The sequence below is a fragment of the Nycticebus coucang genome, chromosome 9 (assembly GCF_027406575.1).
Source record: "Nycticebus coucang isolate mNycCou1 chromosome 9, mNycCou1.pri, whole genome shotgun sequence".
NCBI classification, from domain to species: Eukaryota; Metazoa; Chordata; class Mammalia; order Primates; family Lorisidae; genus Nycticebus; species Nycticebus coucang.
In genome coordinates this window covers 11,374,452-11,394,397 of record NC_069788.1, presented here as the reverse complement: position 1 = coordinate 11,394,397, position 19,946 = coordinate 11,374,452, and the positions used below count along the sequence as shown (strand labels likewise).

Here is a 19,946-nt window from a genome sequence, read left to right as displayed (position 1 = left end):
TTGCTGTGAGCTGTGATGCCACAGCACTCTGCCAAGGGTGACATAGTGAGACTCTGTCTAAAAAAAAAAGGTAATTTTTAATAAACATTAAAATTAATAAAAATAAATAATGCACTGTGGGTGATGTTTATGCAAAAAGGATGAGACAGGACCCCAGTTGCAGGCTACATCCTTCATTAGAAATGTTGGAAAATGAAAGTACATTTGTATGTTTTATGTTTAAATAAAATATGTAACTTTTATACATATCTATCTCTTTGTTATTATCTGCTTTAGACAAATTTCCGACTAAACAACCAACTAGCCATCAGGGACGTTTCCATTAAGAACGCTTCTCTGTATCTTCTCATACATGAATATATAATATCAGAAAATCATCTCACCTGCAAAGAAGAATGGGGCCCTCTCATAAGAACATTTATTTTACATCGATTCAGCTGTTTTATGGTGCATCTAATTCCTTTGAAGCACATTTGCTATGCAGAGTAAAAGTCTGATGTATTGTGATTCACTTTTAACACTGTATATATTAGAAGAGAATTAAATGCCTTGACTCAGGAAGTATCAAAAATATATTAGTACAAAGAGAACCCATTAACCGACCACACTTTAGTTCTTTCTGTCATCCTCAACCCACCCAATCCCTGTCATCTCCACCCACCCACCTGTATGCATCATGAAGCATCCGCCCGCTTCACCCCAGAAGAACAGAGTCCCCAGGTTTGATTCTAGCACCGTCACCTACTAGGCTCAGCCCTTGTACCCTCATGCCATGTCCCCATGTTGAACTGGCCAGGAACTACGCCATACAGTGATGAAGGCATCTTCACAGGAGGAGATATGCTATTTATTGAATGTTGGATTCCCAGTCTAAAGAGAGTGCTGTTTTCAAGGAGGTACATTATTTATTTGTTTTCCATTATAACAGCACTCTATTACTAGATCTAGTTTTCCGAATCAACTTTGCCTTTTTAAGTTTATTCATCCCCTGTCACTATTTCAAGTATACTGTAATTCATAATCACCCCTTGTCCTTCTGACCAGAGTACAACAAGCTTCTCAATGTAGGAGTGGCTGCAATGCCGTCAGGGTGCTGCTGGGTTCTTGGAAATCTGGAAAGAGTTTTTCCAGAAATGAATCAACTGCCCCATAACCCAATTCAACTGTGAAGTCTACCTGTGACTTTCTCCAAGCCCCTGGAGACATGTGCTCAACCTTTTAAGGTCCTCTGAAACAAGCCGTTGTCCCAGGGTCTCTCCAAGTGCCCTGGAGAGTTGGTGTCTTGGGGCTCTATGTTGACCTGCCTTCTCTAAATCTGAACCTAAATGAAGCTGGCCATTACTGGGTTCAGCCACTGGAAAGACTAGCGGTATTTCTGGAAGGCAGAAATGGTCTTATCATTCAGCACAGGCATGGGAGAATAAGCACCAAGAGCCCTTCTGGGTTTGCCTGCAAGGAATCAGCTGGTAGACATGAGCAGGGCCTTCCAAACACTCAGAAAAGGAAAGCAACATAATGTAACTGTACCATTCTGTGGAGACTCATTGGTACTTCAAGGGCAGCTTGACCTAAAGTCCAGAAAAATCAATTTCTATGTAGGGCTCATCTAAGAATGGTTTGAACAAAGGAAGCTGATCTTTGGCTTAGAAAGTCAGCAGCCAAATCAAACAGATGGGTCCATGTGAATTTCTGGAGAAAACTCACATCTTTTTATTGTAAGCTCACTAGAGACTTTGTAATTTCATGTGTGGCATTACCTTTCTGTTCACATCGTGAAGCCCACTCATCCCCTTTGCATCTACAAAAGTGAAACTAACTGATGGATCTCCAGGCAAGAGATAAAGGAAGCCCCCACAATTTTCTCCTTGCCATAGAGGGGAAAAAACTGCCACCTGGCTGCCAGATCCTTCCCAAGCCTCACCTGGCAACAAAGAGCCCCAAAGCTTTTAAAATAATAAACTGTCGGAGCTCCTTTGAAATCAGAGTGGAAGTTGTCGCATCCAGAGGTTCAGCTGCTGCCTGGTCAAGCCCCTGGCACACAGTGAAACGTGGTCATCCCCGAAGTGCCGAGAGAGGAGAACGCAGAGAGAAGGTGGGCAGAGTCTTTGTCTACCCCGGCAGGACTCCCCAGTCCTGCCATCAGAGCTCACAACATCTGCTCATCCCTGCAGACCACGACTGTAAGAGAAAGGGACCTGTGGCCAGCAAGGGGAGAAAGGCGTACTGATGAATAACAAGGCAGAGATGGAGAAGGTGTGGCGAGACTGTCCGGGAAGTGGGCTGAAGCCCAGTCACACAGGACCCCGCCCGTCAGCCACAGAGAGGAGTGGGGACTTTGCTCTGCGGAACATCGGAAGCCCCTGGAATAGTTTGATCACGGGAGAGGCATGGCATTCCCAGACACTCCCTGGCCTGGCTTTAGCATATCTAGTTAACCTTCTTTTCCACTAAACCTTTACTTTTTTTTTCTTTTATTATAAATAGGCAGAGTTTAGTTGTATACATTTATGGAATACAAAGTGATGCTGTGATTTATGCATACAATGTGGAATAATTAAATCAAGCTAATTAACATATCTATCACCTCAAATACTTGTCATTTTTTGTGGGAAGAGCATTTAAGATTTACTCAGTGATTTTGAAATGTACAATATGCAATTACTATGTTCACCAGGCTGTGCAATAGATCTCAAAAAGACAAAAAAAACCCTCCTCCTCCCGTCGAACTCAGGCTTCATGTCCTTTGGACCTCCTCTGCCCACCCACGCCCCAGCCTCTCGGAACCACCTTCTACTGTCTGCCTCTATGAATTCTGTTCATGTAGATTCCACACAGAAATGGTAACATGTGGTTTTTGCCTTTCTGTGCCTGGCTTATTTCAGATCATCTTATTAGATACAGAAAAATCATATGACCTACTTTCTCGAGAAAAACTTTCAATGAATTGAAGGAATGTGCCCCAATACAAAAAAGACCTTATGCGATAAACCCACAGCTAACATCATACTCCACAATGACCCAAAATGAAACAAGAAGGCCGCCCATGGTCACCATTTCCATTCAGTGTGACATTCACTTGCCAGGGCAGTTAGGCAAGAGAAAGAAATAAAAGGCATCCAAATAGGAAAAGAAGAAATGAAATTAAAAAAAAAAAGAAGAAGAAATGAAATTGTCACTGTTTACTGACCACATGATCTTATTTATAGGAAACCCTAAAAATTCCAGCAAGAAAAAAAAAAAAGTGGCTAGAACTAATAAGCTAATTGAGGAACGTTGCTAGATACCCAATCACACACACAAAAAAGTAGCATTTCTCTACAGTAACAGCAAGATCTCAAAAAAAGAAATCAAGAGAACCATTCCATTTACAAAAGCTACAAAAAATATATACACTGAAAAAACATACGCTGTGCACAAAGAACCACAAAATGTTGATGAAAGAAACCGAAAAAGCCACCAATCTGCAAATCCTCCATGCTTCAGTGCAGAGCAACAACTAAAACGTTACAGAATCTGCCCTATTTGATCTCACTGCCGTGCAGCTGGTCACCTGTTTCCCCTCTCTACACCATCGTCCTCTTTATCATTTCTGCCTCTCAAAATGGCCCTGCCGCAAAGCCCACGTATGATGACATCTTTCCAATAAAGCCTCCTCAAGCCCTCAAACTTGTAATAATCAAATCTGTTCCTTGAATTCCCCTAGCAGGTTATTTGGGCCACCACTATGATACCTGTCTCACCCTAGTTAGTGTTTTAATTATCTGTGTGTGACATGTCTCCCTTCGCAGGCAGTAAATATCTTAGGGCAAGAGCTACATACCTCTCATTTTTACTCCGCTACAAATCATAACGCGTACTTTGTACACACCAGACTTCAGGAAATGCCTGCCAGGGTAATGAAGGCACAGCCTTCATAAATGAGCATAAATTATTGTTTTGTGTACCGATCCAGTCCTAAATCCAGGGTGCTATCATTTTTATCACTGATGGTTATCCCCTTACTTAAATAACTTTTCTTTGAATACATTTAGAAGAGATGGAAAACTGTGTTATAAGGGAGAAACAAGTATGTAGGTTATTCCTTAAACAAAGAGGTTCTGTTATGCGTCATGGAAAATTAAAGCATGGTCATAAAATGAGCCGACAAGACTTGTGGAGTAATGATTTAGTGGAAACGTTGTTTGCCTCCTGTTCATAGGTCCCCACTTTCCTTTCAAGGACTTAAGTTGCACATTCTGTTTGTTTTGTTGTAGATTACATTGACAACTATTGGCTACGGAGACAAAACTCCCCTCACGTGGCTGGGCAGACTGCTGTCCGCAGGCTTCGCCCTCCTGGGTATCTCATTCTTCGCCCTTCCTGCCGTGAGTATCTCCTGCACGGACAAAGCCGTCCACATCAGATCTGGGAGTTTACTAGAGCGAGCGCCCAAAGCCATCCACATCAGGTCTGGGAGGTTTACTAGAGCAAGCGCCCGCACACTGGCATGCTTGGGAGCGTATCTATACTGTTTACAAATGTAATGTTTCTGATCTATTGTTGCCTTTTAAAAATATGTCTATTTTTACAAAACATGGTCTTCCCTTGGAAACACTTAACCCCAGACTTCAGTATCAGGTAGCACTTTAGGACCAAGTCATAACTCAGATGGCATCACCTTGTAGTCCACATGCTACTAATACATGTTAAATATTTGCAGAAATTTTAAGCTGTCTTCTTTTTAGACTAATCCCTTCAATTTGCTTTATAAGGTGCGCTACAGAAAAGACAGATGTGCACAGTAGAGTATTTTTCTCTTTATATTCATTCAAGTGAAAAGCATATGATCTTAAAGGTTGTTGGGGGGGGGGTTATTCTTGTTTTTGGTTTTTGTTTTGAGACAGAGTCCCACTCTGTTGCCCAAGCTAGAATGCCCTGGCATCAGTGTAGCTCACAGCAACGGCAACCTCCTGGGTCTAAGTGATCCTCCTGCCTCAGCCTCCCAAGTAACTGGGACTCCAGCATCAGCCACAACCCCATCTAATTTTTTCTGTTTTTAGTAGAAATGGGCATCTCATGCTTACTCAGGCTGGTCATGAACTCCTGAGCTCAAGAGATCTTCCCGCTTGGGCCTTCCAGAGTGCTAGGATTACAGCCATGAGCCACCCCATCGCACTGACATTAAAGGGTTTAAAAAGTGTTAGACGATTTATTGTTTGTTTCATCATCATTGATTTTTCTTAATGAGCAGTTTCTGCATCTTCTCAGAATAAAGAGCATATTTCTCTTCCCCTAAGCGTCTATTTTCTCTTTATGAATGAGAAGCTTGCCTTTCTAGTCTGTGTATCATCTTGTTTCTCTAAAGGCAGTCAGTCCCAGGGTTACGATTCTCTCCCATCCCCAAGCTCTTACTTTTGTTCACTCTACCTGGGGTGAGAGTTGGGGGGAGTCAATAAAAAGGAGTGTTGAGGTGGTGGCAGGACTCGTGCTTGAGGGAAACAGCTCCCATCTTGGGCAGATACCCTGATTCTGTGTCACCGCCTCTGCCTGGCAGAGACCCCCGAGCTCCTCTCCAGAGGAAGGGAAGGAAGTGGGCACCACAACTGGAGCTCATGGGGTGCCTCCTCTGCCTGTTAGTGAGTGCAGAGGACACTCTTTTTTAATTAAATCATAACTGTGTACATTGATGCATGTATGGGGTTCAGTGTACTGATTTGACATACAGTGTAAAATGCTTACATCAAACTGATTAACACCTCCATCACCTCTTATTTGTCATGGTAAGACAATTACACTCTTAATAGTTGTGAAATGTAGCATTGCATTATGTACATTATTAGGTGAGTTCTCCCCAAATACTCTCCTTCCTCCCAGCCTCTCCCTTCCCCTCCCCTCCTCCTCTTCCCTCCAGAGGACACTCTTGTCCCTTCCCATGGCCACTGCCCAACTCCAGATTGACCAGCTGGTTCTGGTACAGACCATTCAAAACCACAGAAAATAAACTGAACAGACCATGCCTCTGCTCGGGCACTTGACCTCAGCTTGACTTGACAGATTGGCTGGCTTAAACAACAGACATATATTATCTCAAGTTCTGGAGACTAAAATTCTAAAATCAGAGACCTGGCAAGGTTGGTTGCTTCTGAGAACCGGGGGAGCAGGGTGTGTTCCAGCCCTGTCCTTGGCTGTGGACGGCCCCCTTCTTCCTGTGTCTTCACATCATCTGTGTCCAAATGTCCTGTTCTGAGGACACCATCGTATTGCATTAGTGTCCCCAGCCTAATGACATCTTTTAGCTTGATTACAAGAACTCTATCTTCAGTTAAGGTCATATTCTGATGTTCTGGGGATTAGGACACGAGTGTGAATTTTGGAAGCACACAATTCAGCTCAGGGACCCTGAGCGTGTTTCTTCATCAGTATAAGGGAGGAAGAATTATGGAGCCCAGAGAAATTTTGTGAAGACAAAATTAATAACTTAAGTAGTTGTGATGGAGAAGACTCTTAATAAACATTGCTTCGCCTTACCTGTATGAAATCTAGAAATACATGTTTCCTGGGGGGAAATGATGAAGTCAAGCAGAGTCAAAAACATTCTCCTTATACAAGGAGACTGCATCTGGCAGTCCCAACAATCAATAATTAAATTCCACCTGGCTTATTGTACCCTCAATGAATCCCCAACAATAAAAAAAAAAAAAGTTAAAATATTCTATCCTACTCAAAATAATAATAATAATAATAATAATTAAATTCCCCACAGTAAAATACCTTCAAAATGATAAAATGCAGTCTTGGGTTTGTTTTTTTTTCCCCAAAAAACAGTGGCAGAAAATCCTTGCTGCTTTTGTGTTTATATTTACATAGAAGCAGCTACTGAAAAAGCATAGAGCAAATAACCAAGAAAATGCCATGAAGGCTATGTTAACCAGTTTGATGAAGACATTTCAAATTGTATATAAACCCAGCACATTGTACCCCATGATTGCATTAATGTACACAGCTATGATTTAATTAAAAAAAAAAAACCATAGAGCGACATCTAAGATTCAGTGAAAAACTATGAACAGAGACACAGGCAGCCTCCATGTGGATAAACTAGACCATAGTGTACATTCTGTCCTCACAGGAGAGACACCTGACACCTAATTCATAACCTCGCCTTCCCTCGGGGAAATGCTGATAAATGGCCCTTAGAGTTTCACAACTCTTTGAAGACTGTAAACAGCTAACGTAGAGGGGCTAATAGAACAAATGCTACCACAGTGAGAAATGGTGAGAAACTAGCAGCAGGGAGGGAAAAGAGTATCTGTGAGAAGCAGGCAGATCTAAGTGTGAAAACGTGACCCAAGGCCAGTTAGCCTCGGGGTCGGGGCACCTCTGGCAGTTGGCTTCACGCAGCATGGCAAGACCCAGTCCTTAAAATGAAACACGGGACTCTCATGGGGACGTTAAACATTGCCGCCCTGTTAGGTTAAAGGTCGGAGAAAGTAAGTAGTCATTCTTAGAAATGTTTCCAATAAAGTGATTATAATTTTTACATGTGAATTAACTTAATATATGTTGGAAATCTGTGAAATTTGCTTGCATAGAACATTTTCTAACGATGCCAAGAGCCTGGGCGCTGTGGCTCATGCCTATAAGGACTTTGGGAGGCTGAGGCAAGTGGATTGCTTGAGCTCAGGAGTTCAGAACCAGCCTAAGCAAGAGCAAGGCTATGTCTCTAAAAAAGAGCCAGGCATTGTGGTGGGTGCCTACTTGGGAGGCTGAGGCAGGAGGATCACTTGAGCCCAAGAGTTTGAGGTTACTGTGAGCTATGATGCCAAGGCACTCTACCCTGAGTGACAAAGTAAGACTGTGTCTCAAAAAAAAATGCAAAGAAAATAACTTCTACTATGGATCTAAAAGACTAAATGGTCCATAAATTTCTTTTAAAAAACAAAAAATAGAGGCCAAGGTCGGTAGAGCACTTGAGCTCATGAGTTGCAGACCAGCCTGAGCCAGAGTGACACCTTGTCTCTAAAAACTAGCTGGGCGTTGTGACAGCTGCCTCTAGTCCCAGCTACTCAGAAGGCTAAGGCAAGAAGACCGAAGACCCATGACCCAAGATTTTAATGTTGCTATGAGCTATGACACCATGGCACCCTACTGGGGGCAAGAAAGCAACTCTGTCTCAAAAAAAAAAAAAAAAAAAACCATGGTGGCTGGAAATATCATCATGTTCTCGGGACCCACCAGCCAATAGTGTTGTCTGAAATTTAGAACACACTGGATTTTGCTGAGAAAGTAGAAGTGGGTTGTGGGCCTCCCCTGGTTAGGGTTTCTCCCACTCAGGAAACCTGAGAACCAAAGCAGCAAAGAGCCTTTCCTCATCTTACCCTACAGCAGAAGGGTCCTCCTGCGCATCAGAGTCATCCGGGCCACCCTGGCCAAGCTCCACTGTGAGGTCATTTCCCTGGGGCCTGCTCCATCTCTGGGCTAAGGAGCTTACAGAGGCCCTTCAGCTCTTCTTTGTCACCCGGATGAGCAGGTCTTTCCCTGCTATACAGCACTCCCTTCCCTCCTGCAAGATACCACCACTGACAGTATTTTTTTGCTGATGAAGAAATCGAGTATTATTGAGTCATTGCATTTCTTGAGATATACAGCTGGTAAGTCAGTACAGGGAGTAATTTCTGTTTGACCCAAGACATCAGCCATTCAATAAATAAACACTAGTCACCATAATCATAACCAGTATTAACGAATATAATTATTAATATTATAACAGGAGTACCTTTCAGTATAAGCTATTTGCCATGTGTAGGCCGTAAATCAGGCTTTTTTAATCTGGAAGAAAATGAGAGGTGAAAATTTAAAATGTTTACCAAAATTTATTTCCTTTCTACTCAGTATTTATGGAGCACTTTTCTGCATAGTACTAAAACTTAAAGTCTAAAAATTTAAGTCCTGTTACCTTAGATGATAAATGAAAACAAAACTCAATTCCTAAGAATTTGCATCTATTTGTGCTTTGGAAGGCCTGTCTTCATTTCCCAAAGGGGATTTACCTGTGAACCTCAGAGTCACCCAAGTGCTCAAAATGATAACTATTGCTGTTAATTCAGTAGCTGCAGAATCTGACTTATCCTTTATGGGAGGAAATTGTACAAATATAGTTATGTACATATAACACCTATCATAAATATGTGCTAGAAATTATAATGTTTCATGTTTTCTTAACATTTATTCTTCATAAAAATGACTATAAAAGAAAAATCAACTTTTTCTAAATCATCTTAAAGAGCAGAAGAAAAACTAGAAGTTACAAATGACTGGAATCGATCTGAATTTGGAAATGGAGAGCCATTTTCATAAACTCTAAATGGAGGAAAAATTTGTTAAAGTCTACAAACCAGGTCATAGAAACCAGGTTTTTACAAAGCTTAGTCTGTGCGGTCACAGCCCAAGTGAGATAGCGGTCTTAGTGTGAGACAGTCGCTAAAAAAAGAGGGAAGGGAAACAGAACCAATGATGTAATTTCTAATTTCATGGTACAGTCATTTATTTTAATTAATAATGGAGTAGCTCATTGCTCATTAATACCAAATAGTATTATCATATAATTGTGTCTTTTAAACATTATTGCATTACTTATTGTCTGGTTATTGTCACAGATATACTCAGAATTGTGGAATCTCAAGATAAAAAGGAAGGTTAAAGGCTATCTCGAGCCCCAAAGTATCTCAGCCAACTTGTTATCCGGCTGAGACGTAACACCGCCTATAGAGGAAAAACCCACCGCCTCTCCAGGCAGCCTAAACCATCTTTGAGCTACTTGCAAAATATAAAGAGAAGACAAACAACCATACCTTGACTGTGGCAGATACTGACTTAGTGCTTATAAAATGTCCATCCCTAACCTAAAGGTTGGACTCCTTAAAGTTTAATAAAAAGCTAATGATTTATAGCTGGCAAGTACAGTCTACAGACTTGAAAGCAGGAGGCCCCAAGTCCCATGGCAATAGGAGTGCAGAGAAAGCCTGAGACTGGAAGCCAGCCCAACGCTCAGACAAAGCGTCTCAGTTTCACAAATATTAGACCAAAGCAAACTGAAAAGAGAAGGGGACATCAAAGCACCAGAATTTAGGGCGATCACGATGATAAGCAGGAGGGCCAAGCAGCCACACAGCTAATGTAATCACAGGGGAGCACATGGATCTCGCTAACCCCAAAATCCAAACAGGTGAACCAAAACCAAATAGCTAAGGAACGCTGAAAGTGTGAAATTAAAACAGAAAAATCGCATGGTGCCTTTCAATGGCCCATGTGCTTGTCTTTGTTTACAAACAAGCAAATTGGAAAAACGTCCTATAACTTCAAAACTGAGTGTCCATCTCATCTGGTGAGCTGTGTCCCTCTCTCTCGCTTTCCTTTGTCAGCAGTAGAATTACAGCATCAGGATGGACAACGACTGGGCAGGGCTTAAACTCTCCCTCATTTCCATTTCATGAGTGGATAACATAAACTTTCAGAATTTCGTCAAAGTGCAAGAAGTACTCCCGTGTCCACAGAAGTGAGGCTTTAATTCCCAAATTTAAAGCCCAGCTCTGCCCAAAGGCAGCGCTCATGTCCTCTCTTACTCCATCACTGGATAAGACCATTCACTCTAATTTAGGCCTAAAGAAATGTTAGAAAGAATGTCACCCACAAAAGTGTTTTATGATACCCCAAAAGGTATGATGCCTCCTATGATGCCTCCTATGATACCCCAAAAGGTAACAAATGAGGCTGCCTCTTTGATTTCCTATAAAACAGAGGTTGTTATATCTCTTGGCAATCCTGCCCAACAACTTAGCTGATGATAGTACTATAACAGAGATTAAAAACATAGTAATTCTTTTCATAAATAACATGTCTATAGACAGATTACATACTGTGTGTGTTCTCTCAGATTCATTTTAGCGGTTTTTATCCTATTTTTATTATGACAATGCTTTTGAAATTTTTTTTAAGTGCTATTGTTTGGTTTTTGTTCCAGGGCATTCTCGGCTCAGGCTTTGCATTGAAAGTACAAGAACAGCATCGCCAGAAACACTTTGAGAAAAGGAGAAACCCAGCTGCCAACCTCATTCAGGTAAATATTAGCATAATAGGAGGATGGCAAGGTCTGTCTCTGTAAGTGATTGTTGGGTCATTTTCCAGTCTCTGTACCTCATTGCTTGGTAGATGAACATTCCTACCGTTTTGTTCTTGCTTAAAAATGAAGTCAGAACTCAATGTCCAGTCTTGGACTTGGGCAGGTGTTCACCCTCTCCTAAATGGAAAAACGCATCTATTCAGCCAAGGGCATGTGCATTGTTCAGGTTAATTAGCCACGCTGCACAGCCACGCAGAAGGTAGCAGTTGGGTTGCTCCTGGAATGACCTCATATGTATGTCTTATGAATTACTTGGTGGAACATAACTGATCACTATGCAATGGAGCAGAACAAGGCTTTGCTGCTAAAGAACAATACTTGTTTAGAATGTCAAGGGTTAGTAGCTGTGGAAGTGCTCTTAATGCTGTCTATCTAGGGCAATAACTTGAAGCAGGTAGGCTAAGCGCTGTTAGGATCATGGACTACCTCAGAGTTGGAGAATATGAAGCGATGAGCATGTTATTGGAGGCAGCTCGTGATGTATTTACATAGCACTGCATTTCCTCTTCAGTAACTCAGGATTTGCTTCAACAACAAAGAGGATTCTTCTCCTTCGCCAGCCCATATCTTTTGAGAGTAGACCCACGCTCCTCTTCAGGTGAAGATTCACAAAATGTAGTTTTTGCTAGATCTATAATACGGAGTTGGCATTTAATGATGGGCAAGAAATCTGAAGTTTCTTCCCTTCATGCCAGGGAAGTTCTAAACTGAAGAGGCTTGGGGTGTGGCGTCTCATCTTCATGCAGAAGTAACAAGCACAGTATTTTAAATTAGATTGTGAGTTTGAGTGGTTGGGTCAGTAGAAGAACCCCACCGGGACCCCCACCCTTACCTTTATCTACATCTGTGCTGTTTGGCCTCGGACAGAAACAAAGCTTGGGGGTGGGGAGAGCTCAGCTATAAAAGGAGATCTGTTAGTATCTAATCACTATATAAGGATATTAACTTTTAAATCAAGATATTCTGCAACTATTGATGAGAAAATGGACCGTTGGGTGAGTTCCGAGGCCAGCTACTGAGCGTCTCTGTGTTTTATATTTCGAGGTCTTAAAAAAGCACCAAAGAGAAAGTAAACTTTATTCTCTTAAATGAAAAGATCTGTAAGAAGTAGGAGTTTAAGATCTGAGGGCAAAAAATAATCAGTAGAACAAAAACAGGAATCACACAATTCAGGACACCCACAAAATAACCATGAGGCCCAGAATTCAAGGCCTTTAGTGCTTTTTAACTGGTTCTGTGCGTTTCCATACTTTCAATTTTTCTCCTTCCTCTTCTTATTTTTTAATTTCCCTTCACTCTAGAACAATGCTTTCCTAACCTGTGAGTACAGAAAGTTACACCATAGGTTCATTGCATCAATCTGGGCGACAAGCCTTGTCTACCTGTGGAACCAGTGAGTACAGAAAGTTACCCCATAGGTTCACTGCACCGATCTGGGCGACAAGCCTTGTCTACCTGTGGAACCAGTGAAGCATCTTACACAAATGAAACCTCTTAGAATGGCAGCTGTTTTGCTACCAAGTGGTCCCTTTGAAGAATTTCTCACGCAGGTATCAGTTGTGATGACAGAGAGCTGTGCTGCCCAATAACTGCTAGCTGTGTGTAGCTATTTAAATTTAAATTAATTAAAATTAAGAATTCGGTTCATCACCAGCCCTTCTTACTTCTCAAGTGTTCAATAGCTATAAGTGGCTATTGGCTACCATATTGCACAAGACAAATATAGAAAATAACAGCAGGAACATTCCTGATCTAACTGGAGTTACCGTTATCGACTACTAAACTGTGCCAAAGCAATTTCCAGTTGAACCTGAAAATAAATTGCTATTCCTAAGCAAGCCATTGGAGAAAAAGAATTTATATGCCCATCGCCACAGGCCTCCCTCACAGGTAGCCCTTAAAAGGTGGAAGGTGGACAAGAGACCGATTGAACAGTTTTTCTTGCAGGCCTAGAATTTTATTTTGTGGAACTGGGTTATGTAACATATATATTGTGATCACTAATTCAACTTGTACAGACGCAGGTAATGAATGAGTGAAATCACGAATTTTTCTTTTACTTAAAACTCCAACTTATTTGTTGTTCTTAACAAAAAAAGAAAATGCAAGGCTTGAAACATTCGAGAATACCTCTAAAATCTAATCATAGTTTCTTTAATCAAAGTAGAATCTATTTATTTTATTTTATTTTTCGAGACAGAGTCTCACTATGTCGCCCTTGGTGGAGTGCCATGACGTCACAGCTCACAGCAATCTCAAATTCTTGGGCGTAAGCAATTCTCTTGCCTCAGCCTCCCAAGTAGCTGGGACTACAGTTGCCCGCCACAACACCTGGCTATTTTTTATTGCAGTTGTCATTGTTGCTTAGCTGGCCTGGGCCGGGTTCAAACCCGCCATCCTCAGTGTATGTGGCTGGCACTGTAACCACTGTGCTACGGGCACCAAGCCGAATCAACTTACTTTAAAAGGATTGTTCATGATGTTTTGGCTGCATCAGACAGTCCATCTCTCATGGCAGAATTTGAGACCATAGGTTTTGAAGATTTTGTTGCAATGGATGAGAAGGTGCCAACCTATAATGAACCTGACCCAGAAGCTATTTACCAAATTATATTGACAAAAGTACAGACCAGCGTAAAAGTGCGTGAAGCAGCTGAGGAAGTGGAAGAAGCAAGTGAGGATGGCACAGAAATTGCAGAGACTCCGAGAGAAGAGGATGTCAGGCATCTGATGATGCAGTTTGTCATTTGCTGTGGAAAATGCCCCGGTGAGCTGAGTGGTGGAGCCAGGGTTGAGAGTTCTTTCTCCACTTTGTAATAAGAACAAAAACAGACTAAGATTGAAAAAAAAAAGCAATTGCTCTCTCATTAAATGCAATTTATTCATTAAGCATAGACATAATGATGTCATTATTAAATTCTTTTATTGTTCTTCCTTACAGCCTTTACACAGAACTCAGTGCTTTAAGCCCTAGTTACATATTGTAGAAATTTATTTTTCAGGATGTGCTCAGGTGAAAAGCAAAGTCATTTACTAATCCATTCATTTTCTTACTCAATAAACCTGGCAGTTTGCTGAATACGCGCAGCATTGAGGCCGAAAGCAGTCTCATTTGTTTTAAGCCACAGCCACTATCTTCCTAAAAGGGCAGCTGAGATGCCCAAATTGCTTTGTCATTTGGTCACTGAGACAACTAAATTAACCAGCATTTCAGGGTTTTAGGCAAAAGTTTAAAAATCCCAGCAGTTTATAGCAACTTTAGCTGTGTCAATATCTTTGCATGATTCATTTAAATTAACTTTTCATATCAAGTGGAGCAGTCTGGGAAACTCAGTAACGTTTTGAATACCTGCCTAAATGTCACAACTTTTATTAATAATGCCTAAAAGCTGTGAAGTGCTTTTTAGTTTGCAGAGTGCTCCTAATATGTTATATTACTTGATCCTTGAGATGAGCCTAGGAGTAACTAGGACTTGAATCCCTGCTGTGTGATCCGAATCCACCACTCCTTTCAAAAAGGAGAAGTTACATCCTCATGGGACATTCCTGAGCCTTGGGATTAGCACTGAAAGATTTTTCAGAAGTACCACGTTAGGGGGACCTCTAACATGTTTACCTCTGGAGAGATTGGGTGGTTTAGGACAGAGCCAAGATGCTTTAACTAGAAACAGAAACGGGAATTAAGTGAAAGTTTATGAAATAAGCGCTGATAGGGAGACTTTATTTCCTTAAGGGACGAGATTAGAAGATGCTGCTTTGAGGATGTTAATTAGCCCAAAAGGAAGGAAATAACAGTCATATATCGAAACTTTGGTTTCCCTTATCAAAATAACGCAGTCTTTACCAGTTCCCCTAAAGTGAAACCAAGCACCAATAAATTCATGCCGCTTATCCAGAGATTAAACATCTTTTTTAGAGCTTTTTTAGTAAAAACAGACTCAGGAAGAAAAAAATTCTAGATGTGAAAAACCTGACAGTAGGGGGGAAAAAAATAGAAGGACAGATGAAGTTGTGAAAATCTCCCAGAAAGTAGAATAAAAAGATAGAGGAGAAAATAAGACCAAAAAAGCTAAGACAATGAAAGGACCTTTCCAGCAGTTCCAATGTCCAGCTAATAGGGTTACCTCAAATAGAGATGTGGAAACTGGGGACAGGATTTCATCAAAGAAATGTGACATTGAAGTTCTCTGGAACTGGAGGACAGGAGTGGCCACAGTAGAATAGCTGACCAAGTACCCAACACTATAAGCCTAAAAGTTTACACCTAGATGTTCACAGGGACGTAGGAGAACATTTGCAAAAAAGGGAGATCCTATATGCTTTCTGAGCAGGACACGGCCAAATGATCGAGAATCAGGAAAGCATTCCATTTTTCTCATTAGTAACCCTGCAATTTGACAACAGTGAAACAGTACTTTCAAAATGATAGAAAAAAATTATTTCCAACCTAGAATTCTAGGCCAGCCAAACTACTCATCGAGAGTAACACAAAGACATCCTTAGACATACGCGATCGCAAAAATTGACCTACCATTTACCCTTACTCAAAAAGCTGCTTCGATAGAATTGCTTTTCCAAAACAAGGCCACATGTCAAGAGAGAGAGACCTGGTGACCAGGAAGTGAGATCCACGTGGGAAGGAGTGAAGGGGGTCTCTGTGACGCCGAGGAAGGAAACAGCCGCAGGCCTCGAGAACAAAATGGGAAGGAGGCTGAGCACTCCAGGGCAGGATCAGCAAGGAAATGAAAGAATAGAACTGCAAGACTGTGGGACGAGCTTGACTGCAAGAATTTTACAGTTCTGTTGGAAAGCTCAGGAATATATATTCATAATAGGTACATAGAAGCAAATCAAGAAGTTTTAAAGGTATTCAATCTGAATGCTTCAAGCCTTGTGTTTTGCATTCTTTTTTGTTAAGAACAAAAAAAAATCCTGTAGAAAGGATAGCTGTAATACATCACATTGCTGGACTGGGAACAATAGCAACATGGTCATAGGAACGAAAACACTAGCAACCTAACTAAAAATCGTGATCTCAAAATGTTGGCAGGATAAGAGCAAGGGAAGGAGCGTGTCACTGGGCTCCGCCGTTGTCTTTCACGGTAGAAGGTGAATTGACAGTGCCTGAAATTGAAAAATCAAGAAATAAAAACATGAGCGTAACCCTTAAAAATAAGAATCCTTAAAAATAGAAGCAACAACTATCCCAACTGAAGGGATTGTTTCTAGGGGGCAAAAATTAGTGTAAAGAAAGGTGGGGGAAAGGATGGCTGGTTTACACCCTCAATTTGTCAGTACTCTAAAAATTCTGTACCTTGAAATAAGAAACTCCATGTTAATTAGAATTTCAGATGGTCAGCTAAAACTTTCTGGGCCATGTACATGCCATACCTGTGATACTCCACACAATGCAAAATGAATACTCCCTAAAAACTAAATTATTCTGACATTATAATTACGGGTCAACGTTCAAATCTGCTGGAGCAGCGGAAGTCCCTCATGAACGGTGAATTTGGCTCCATTTTGCTTCTTGTTGACTTGTTCTTTGGAGTATAATATATATACACACACATACATACCATGTAAATTAACCATAGGAAATCCCTCTGAGGTGTTATTTTTCTCTTGCCAACCACTATGTGATTTTGGCTTTAAATATAAGAACATCAGCTACTGAATCATATGGATGTGGGCTTGAAGTTCAGCTACTAGAAGCAATTAACTGAGAGAGAGCTAAGGACAGGACAAAGTTACTGGACTATGAGAGCAGTGAAGTGACACTTTCCATTGTCCTGACTGCTAACTCCTATCAGCCCTGTGATCCACGCCGCTCGCACCTTCTGTACCTCTCATTTACAAGGCATTTTAAAGAGTAATCAAGGAAAAGGGAGCTGAGCTGGCAAGACCAATTTGATAGAAAAAGAGCAAGAGGCCAGGTCTCATTATAAAGAAAATCTTCAATTTTCTCAGATTGGCCTCTTTTGCCCCCAGCTCTTTACAACATTAACAGGTAATGTCTTCCTCCCATTTTTGTTGTTGCCTTGTGTTGCATTTTTTTCCACTGGTGTAATGCACAGGCCCATCATGTTCTTCTGGTTCTCCATGAGTCTTGCTTTCAGAATGTCAGTGTTCATGTATACGCGATGCCTTCTATAGAAATTATTTCATGAAGGCAGCCACTCTGCCATCACACATCAGGGGATCCTTGGGCCTCACTGCTACAGATAAAACTACAATAATGAATTCATTGCTTATTCTAGATCACTCTGTAAGTTGTGTGTGTGTGTGTGATATTTGCAGAAACTAACAGTACAAGATGATACAATAATAATTGCTTTATTCACTAATGCCAAGATGCTTAGGTAAAATTTCCACAGATTTACAAGATTAAATCAACATGAGCCGTGTAAGGAAAGCTCTAGGCAAGGAACACTACTTTGATCATTAAAACCTTTCTTTAAAACATAGAAAATCCTACTATATATATATATAGTTTTTTATATCACTTCCTGAAATTTTATCGAAGTATAATTTGTGTGCAGAAAACAGCACATATTTCAGGAAAACTGAGCACTGATTAGGGCTTAGCACACACCCACGTAGAGTATGACCTCCTATATTCTCTTCCTCAATCCCTGTCCCACAAGGATAACCAGTGGGCTGCTTTCTAAGGGCGCAGGTTCATTTTTCCTGTTTTTTATATTTCATGGAAATGTACTGTTTTTGTGTCCTGTTTATCTCATTCAACATTATATAAGGTTCATCCATATGGTTGAGTGTAGAGTGTACCAATGTGATATAGTATTCCATTATGTAAATATGCCACAAGTCATCTGTTTATTCTTCTGTTGATAGATGTTTGGACATTTTCAGATTTATTTTATTAAGAAACCAACAAATAGTACCTATCTTTTGTTGGAATATAAGAATATCTGTTTCATGTACGGGGTGGACAAAAAGTTCATCTGCAATTTGAGATAGTTTAACGCAAACTTTATGGACACCTCGTCTACCTAACAGTGCGTAGCTATCTATATCTTGGAGTATATATGCATATATGTTCAGATTTAGTAGATATTGCCACTTTTCTAAAGTTGTTGTGTCAATTTTTAACATTTATTCAAGGATATTCTCAGGAAAACCAACAGATTAGATCACTTTTTTCTTCATTGTAGATTTTGAAATCATGACTGATGGTTATAGAGTAGGCGTGTGACTCACTTAAGTGGACTTGCCACATGAAATGGAATGCTTTGAGTAATGAATCATAATAAAATTTTTTCTCTGAGGAGATTGGAATCGACACTGGGTCATTTGAGATGTCTGTGGACTCATTACCAAGGAAGAAATTTACCAAAATCTATATGGGAAAGTAAAATTCAGTCTCTCACATGAACAGTTCAGATGGAAGCTTTTCCAACAGCAGTCTTCAAGCAGTCAGCAAAAATCTCAGGGGAGTGATTCTGTGACCAGGAGCCAAGTGATTTGAGATACTGTCTCTACTCCACCAACCTCATTTAAACCTGAGCCTTGTTTATTTGGGCCTTTATTTTCCCATCTACAAAATAAGAGTCGTTAGCTATACTGGATTGTGAGAATCACATACAAACCCTTTGTATTATTTCAGATACAATTATATAAAATAGAGCTTATGTTTTCACATCAAAGAGCTATAAGCATTTTCTCAGATCATGACATTAAATTCTTAGGTGCTTTCCAATTATATTTCTAGAAAATATATTTTTCTCTTGTCTTGTTTTAGTTCTTCTTCTTGTCATTATTGTCTTTGTTTTTAGCATTAAAAGTAGTGCACAGTTCAACTTCAGGTATTTCCCTAATTATTTCATTAATAAGTTACTAACATGCCCTGGTGATCATTGGAGTACTAGTTAACTTACCAGTTGCTTTCTGGAGTTTTCAGTTGTCCTTTGCCTCTATCTTACCAAATACTAAGCAAAAATCCATCCCTGGAAGGACTGTTCATGCTCAGGGATCTTCCCTAACTAGTATCTTAACTATCAATATTTATTGAACCAGTCCGTCATTACTGTCCTTGCTGTGAATAATATAGTATCTTTTCCTAACCAGTTCAAAAGTTGCCTTATGTTATACTTCTTGAAACCTTTGGTTTGGGGTGTGAGTTGTTTTGAAAAGCAATTCTGATGTGGTGGAATATGTTTGACAGTTGGCTGAAAACACCAACGTAGTTTTCCCCCTTGAAGTATTTGTCAGGGCTAAGTATGACAAGCGAAAGCGTTTTAATGTGTGGTAACTGAATGATCTTCCTTTCATTTCGTTCTGTCTCCTGCTCCCTTTTGCTTCTTTTTCATGTCCCCGTTTATGCCACATGCAGTGTGTCTGGCGTAGTTACGCAGCTGATGAGAAATCTGTTTCCATTGCAACCTGGAAGCCGCATTTGAAGGCCTTGCACACCTGCAGCCCTACCAAGTAGGTATCAGTGTGACAGCTGGTGCTGTCGCTGAGTCGTTTCAAGTTTGTTAAACAAACCATATACTCCAAAAGAAAAAAAGTGTCAATTATTGGCTTGTCTTATTCTCTTTTGCTCTCCAAGAGATTCAAACCTGTTTCATAGCAATGCAGTCAGAAAACTAAACCGAATCAACACCATTGCCCACAATCCACAGACTGGGAATAAATAGTAAAAGGATGTAAACTTTTACGGAGATTTGCTTGTACTATTTCTTGCTCATTGTCTAATACCTAAGTGTGTCAATCCCACCAGAATTCTAAAAGCAAGAGCCACAGTTCTTTAGAAAACAAGGACTGT

The 19,946-nt window shown here is 40.6% G+C and overlaps 1 protein-coding gene across 3 annotated transcripts in view; it reads left to right on the top strand.

Annotated features, from left to right (window-relative positions):
- The window catches only part of KCNQ5 (potassium voltage-gated channel subfamily Q member 5), a 583,497-nt gene that overhangs the window by 483,247 nt on the left and 80,304 nt on the right, over window positions 1–19,946 (top strand). For all 3 annotated transcript variants that reach the window (XM_053602994.1, XM_053602996.1, XM_053602995.1), the window contains exons 6-8: window positions 4,254–4,364; window positions 11,000–11,095; window positions 19,512–19,606. In XM_053602994.1, the coding sequence (XP_053458969.1) occupies window positions 4,254–4,364; window positions 11,000–11,095; window positions 19,512–19,606 (302 nt within the window). The remainder of the gene's footprint in view (window positions 1–4,253; window positions 4,365–10,999; window positions 11,096–19,511; window positions 19,607–19,946) is intronic.